The sequence below is a fragment of the Crotalus tigris genome, unplaced genomic scaffold, assembly GCF_016545835.1.
Source record: "Crotalus tigris isolate CLP2741 ecotype Arizona unplaced genomic scaffold, ASM1654583v1 scf7180000024338.4412243, whole genome shotgun sequence".
NCBI classification, from domain to species: Eukaryota; Metazoa; Chordata; class Lepidosauria; order Squamata; family Viperidae; genus Crotalus; species Crotalus tigris.
Genome location: NW_024100508.1, coordinates 1,607,283 through 1,613,282, shown reverse-complemented (window position 1 = coordinate 1,613,282; position 6,000 = coordinate 1,607,283). Strand labels below are relative to the sequence as shown.

The window sequence follows — 6,000 nt, the reverse complement described above, 5'->3', positions numbered from 1 at the left end:
ATTTCCACCCCCTTTTCCTCACGGCCAGCAGAAGGGAGACTTCAGAGGGTAGTAGATGAAAGCTGATGGGCCCTATTGTTATGGTTAGTCCTTTTGGTGATATCCACATTCAGTCCCTTTGAAGTTGTAACGAAGGAAGTGAGAGCCATAAAACCCCTTTGCTCATCCCCCTTCCCCTTCGTAGTATGACAGAATCCAGAGAGGGAAGAAACGGGGTTTTCCATAGTCGATAACTAGAAATGAAATATAATTGGATTCTGACATAGTGAAAGTGGTAAAACAGGCTCAATGTAATTTTTATAAAACAGAAGCCCACCAAAAATATTATCTACCCTCTCTGAGTCTTGCCCTCCTGTTACATATGTTACATAACCAAAGACAGCAGGTGCTGGCCTAGAAACCAAGAGACTGTGAGTTCTGGGCCTGCCTTAAAACATGAAAACCAGCTTTGCACCAAATGTCTACGGAGATTCTCAGTCATCCAGGTCATGGTTATCCCAAAGGTGGTTTTTCAAGAGGCAACTGGACTTCTTTTGTTTTTACTCGAAGATAGAATAGAGCTGGAAGGGACCTTGGAGGTCTTCTAGTCCACCCCCCTGCTCAAGCAGGGGGATCTATACGAGGGGTAAGGAACTTTGGCTCTTTTATGACTTGTGGACTTCAATACCCAGAATTCCTGAACCAGTCATAAAAGAACCAAGGTTCCCTACCCCTGACCTATACCATCTTAGACAAGTAACTGTCTAGCCTCTTCTTAGCTTATTCTTATAAGCTTTCTTCTTGTAATCTTATATATTATTTATATTTCGCTTCCCAGCCAAGAACATGAACTGAAAAAGCTTCTTGGATGAGAAGCAAAACGTCTTCAAGGAAAAACAAAGGAAGTCCAGTTGTCTCATGAAAAAGCACCTTTGGGATAGCTTTGGGCCAGTCCCTCTGACTCAGCCCAACTCACCTCACAGGCTTGTTATGGTAGGGAAAACGGGGAGGAGTATTAGATATGTTTCACCTCAGAAAGAGATTTTAAAAAATCCTACCTGCATTCATACAACTTGTGAATCATGCATAACCTTATCCTTTGTTAGACTTTTTTAACTGCTTAGCCTATGGTATGAACCCAAGCCAGGTTAATTTATCCAGAAAGTGGGATAATTCAATAATCAATCATTCAATTTTGCAATCCTAAACAATTGAATTATCAATTATATCAGTCTTGAGAACACTACTTGACAGTGGCTTTTTCCCTTCTGGCACTTTCCAAAGAGGTCAGCTTTCAATCCCTACAATCCTTAGCTAGCACGGAAACGGAGCTTATATACTCAGTGATATGATATACAGATAGTCCTCGACTTATGACCACAACTGAATCCAAATTTTCTCTTGCTAAATGAGAGAGTTACGTTTTGCCCCATTTTATGACATTTCTTGTCATAGTGGCTAAGTGAATCACTGCAGTTGTTAAAGTTAATAACACAATTGTTAAGTGAATCTGACTTGCCCATTGACTTTGCTTCTCAGAAGGCTGAAAAAAGAGTGGGGTCACATGATCGTGGGATACTGCAACCATCATAAATACAGTCAGTTGCCAAGCGTCCAAATTTTGATCACATGACCATGAGTGAAAAGTGATATAAGTCACTCTTTTCAGTGCTGTTGTAACTTTGAACAGTCTCTAAATAAATGGTTGTAAGTCAAGGTCTATCTGTGTTGATAAATATTTTACTTAAAAAAAAAAACAAAAACGAATCATGGACCAAAGCAAACTCCTCAAGTCTCGGTCTGTTCAGAACCATTCAGCATTGAGCAGAGCCCTTTGGATCTACATTCACCTCACGTGCAACTCCATGACAAGAATGCCACTCAAGAAGAAACAAGAAATTCAAGGTTCACGCACTAACCAGACACCTGTTTTGAAAAAAGGAGGTTTCACCCCCTACCACCTATCCCTCCCTCACAACACCATCACGCTGGAGGCCAACAGGAAGAGATCACCATATCTTTATTGATCATCTCTTGTAGTCAAGGAGAGCCGGAATTGATGATCCAGGGGACCATAGAGAAGAGGTGGCCCCACCATAGTTTATCACAGTATAATCCCAACCTGGATTCTATGAAAAGGAGATATTAGGAAAAAAAATTAGCCAGTTGGCTATTCGAGGAGTCCAACAGTAAAATGCAAAGCTCCATGTTGAGGACGAAGGTGTATCAGGGGATGCCCAATGGAATGGTAAAGGAAAGGTAGTCGCCAAGTTCACCCCACTCGGCCCGGCGTGCCTGGAAGATGGAGATCCATGTTGTGAGCACAATCACCCAGAAAAGGAGGCCTAAGGCTGACCGCTGGACATCTGTGAAGAGGTAGAAAGAAATTACCAGAAAATAATTAAGTATTCCCCTTCAATGCTTTTTCTCCCCTCATCGAGAACCAAGTGCCGGTCAGGGCTGTTGTCTTAAGACATGCTGTACACCAACGGTCCCCAACCTTTTGGGCACCAGTTCTGTGGAGAGAGGTTTTTCCACAGACCAGAGGGTACGTGGTTTTGTGTGCTACCCGCATCCTGCGGATGGGGCTTTGCTTGTTTGTGCAGACCGGTTGCTAGCATGCTGTGGCCCAGTACTGGTCCATGGACCAGGGGTTGGGGACCCCTGCTGTACACACTAGAATCCCCTTCCGCCCCTTCCCCCATGGGAAACTCACAGCGCTTGATCTGAAGCTGCTCAGTGTACGCTGGTGCAAAAAAGGCCTCTCGGAAAAACCAGATAACGTTGACCAGCCACAGGAAAGGGAGCAGAGCGAAGCCACCTAAAGAAATGGGAGAAAGACACTATCTTACCCCCCTGATAGAATTTTCTTCAAGGGATGGTGTGGAAAAAAAAAGAGATTTTCACAAGGGCTTCATGAACAGAAAAGTGCATTTGTCCTAATTGGTTTTCCTCTTCACAAACTCAAGTTCAGAAAGAAAGTAAAGATTATTTGAATCACAAATCCTTGTTTTCAGTGGATTATATTTCCCAATACCTGCGCTCCTTAATCCCCAAGGTCTAGAACTGTTCTCCTCAACCATGTCCCTCCCAATTCCACATTTTCACCACTACAATGCATAGAGGTAGATGATCTGCACACAGCTGTCCATGGACATTCAAGGCTGAAATTGAATGCAATTATTTTCTTGCTACACCCTATTATAATTTTTTTTTTGGTCCACTGCCAAAAAATTGAGAGTGAACAAGAAAGCCTAAAATGATTCTTTGAGCTAGAAAACAGGAAATCCTATGATCCAGTCCTTATTTATGAATAAGTGCCACTGAGGGGCTTTGAGCCAGTTTCTCTCAGCCCAACCTACCTCACAGGATTGTTGTTTCAGGGGAAATAGGGGGCAGAAACATTAAGAACCTAACTGTCTGAAGTTGATTAGATATGAAGAGCAGGTAAACAATCTCATAAACAACCAGTCAAAATTTAAGTTTGTTTCCCTACCTGGAAGCAATGTGTAGATCACATCGTGACTGGCTGTAAGCGGAGGGCATATATGGGTCTAGTATCTGATTTTTTTAAAATATAAACAATGCTGCACTTCAGTGGTTAGATGGCCTACACACTGATATTTAGACATAGAACTTTTTGACATTAAATATTTTATTGGGTTCTACTAATCTAGTTGAAATATTAATTTATATTGCTAATCCATGTATGACATGCCATACGCTAAATAAATAATAAACCTGCTAAATCCCTGCAGTCTTTTCAAATAGCAAATTATATTTTAGAGCAATGTTTATCAAGCTAGGAAGCTTTAAGGTGGGTGGACTTCAACACCCAGAATCTCTCAGCCAACCACGATGAATATATTTTCCTTGAGCCGGCCCAGTGTTTTTCAAACTTGGCCACTTATAGTGGCATGGACTTCAACTCCCAGAATCCCCCAGCCAGTCTCTTAAAGTTGCCCGGCCCGAGAGCCACTGACCCACTTCCGCCGAACACCCTGCCTACTGACCCCAATCCTATCCCCCTCCCGAGCGCCCTGCGGAGACCTGGGGCTGCATTCAAGGGGCTGCGGGGTCTCCCCGAGGCCGCATCTCTCCCCCAGCCCCCAATCGGGCTGCGCTGGACTCGCCAGCAGCGGCTCACCCAGGTAGTATTTGCGGCAGAGGTTTAGCTTCTCTTCGTTGGAGACGCGCTCCAGGTTCATGGTGCCCACGGCTGGCGGCCCCTCCCAGCCCCGCGGCAGAAGGAAAGCAAAAAACCCCGCGCTGGAGACGGAGCGGGGCTCGAGGGGGACCCAACCCGCGTCGCTCCGCTCTTCCGACGCCCGCCCGAAGGAGACCCTCCTCCTCTCCCTCCCGGCGCAGCTGCTTCCTGGACGAAAGCCCCGCCCCGCCGCGCCCTTCCCTCGCCGCCAGGAACTCTGGGAGCTGTAGTCTGTCAGATGCTGGAAAGGGAGATGGGAGGCGCGGGAAAGTGGATACCGGACGCGGGGGTCAGCCAGGGTCATCTGAACTCAGCTGTTGGAATTCGCGTTTTCTGGGCTGGCACAACACGTGGGAACAGAAGGGAGCCGCGACGCGCAGTCTCCGCCCGTGCAAAAGCCCAACCCGGGTTTAAAACAAACATAGCCGCCCCTTGGTTTGGAATTGATCAGCGGAAGCGCGTTGGGTAAATAGAGATAGAGGCACACAGTCCCTGTGAATGGCCTAAAGCTATCTCGCAGGTCGCTTTGGACTACAATTCCTCTTCTGGTCAGGTTTTTTTTAAACTAGTTGTGGTTGATAGGAATTGTAATGCGAAGGAGACGCTGCACCCCGGTTGTCTTCTCTCGCTCGCAGAAAGCAGGGAAGCAAATCTGAATGATATGCAAGGCGTAGCGATCTGCAGCTCACCCCGAGAAAAATAAACTGGTAACCATTGCTCGATGTCACAATTAGGCAAAAGCAAACCCAACACATTAAAAAAGAAGCCTGTTATTGGAACGTCCTGGATTGTTGTTAATTTTTCATTCCGGAGCCAGTCGAAATCCTCTGCGATTCTACAACTTTGCAAAATCTAGCTTTTGAAATCAACAGGGCAAAATCACGCCTACCCCGCAGCACGCTGGGATTTTATTTCTCATCGGAGAAGAGGATGCCGGAAGTTGTAGTTATTTTGAAAGGGGGTCACGTGCGGAACGATGTCTTCCCCCCCCCCTTTTCTCTGAGGGTAGCCCGCATCGGTGTTTTAACGCAGTTTATCAAACTGGATGTTTTTTAACCATATGTGGACTCCAATCATACCCCAGCCAGCAGCAGGATTCTGGGAAATTGAAATCCATACATCTCAAAAGTTGCCTAATTTGAAAAATACTGATATAACTCCAAATTTCACAGAGCAATTTGCGTAGGTCAGTGACCCCAAAACTTTTGGGCACCACGGACCAGTTCTGTGGAGAGAGTTTTTTCTGTGGACTAGTGGAGTGGGGTTTCATGTGTTTCCTGCATCCCGTGGATGAGGCTTTGCTTGTTTGCGCAGCCTGGTTGTTGGCATGCCACGGACTGGTGCTGGTCCACAGACCAGGGGTTGAGGATCCCTGACGTAGATGACCTTATCCAAATGAAATTTCCAGCTCATTTTATGTCCCTGCAGTTTTTGTGACCACATACAGAAGGAGTTTCACAAGAGTGTCTGCAAGAGTCCAAATGCTGACCTGTGCAATGACGCCTCACAAATGCTGCCATAGTGTTTTTCGGGGGCAAAGTCAGTTGCATCAGTGCAACAAATTGGGTACTTGTGTCTGCTATTTGGATAGCAAGATGCAATGACAATATTTATGTGATGTTGCCATGCATGTGGTAATTGCACATGGCATGGTTGTGGACACTGTTGTTTTGCCATTGTGTTTTTTCCAGGTTGTTTTTTCAGCCTCCCTGTCTGTGCCTTGCCTCTGCTAATTCAGAACAGCAGGCCTGAACCTTTGACTCCAAATGTTGTCACACAAGGGCTGGTAGTTGGGATGAGTTTTAGCCTCGCAA

General features: G+C 45.7%; 1 protein-coding gene across 1 annotated transcript; it reads right to left on the bottom strand.

Moving 5' to 3' along the window:
* Positions 1–1,980: 1,980 nt before the first annotated feature.
* On the bottom strand, positions 1,981–4,366 carry PSENEN (presenilin enhancer, gamma-secretase subunit). The gene is made up of 3 exons (XM_039325766.1): positions 4,127–4,366; positions 2,696–2,800; positions 1,981–2,345 (listed from the first exon to the last, which is right to left on the bottom strand). Exons 1-3 carry the CDS (start codon positions 4,185–4,187, stop codon positions 2,206–2,208), a joined length of 306 nt encoding a protein of 101 aa, XP_039181700.1. The 5' UTR covers positions 4,188–4,366; the 3' UTR covers positions 1,981–2,205.
* Positions 4,367–6,000: the final 1,634 nt, after the last annotated feature.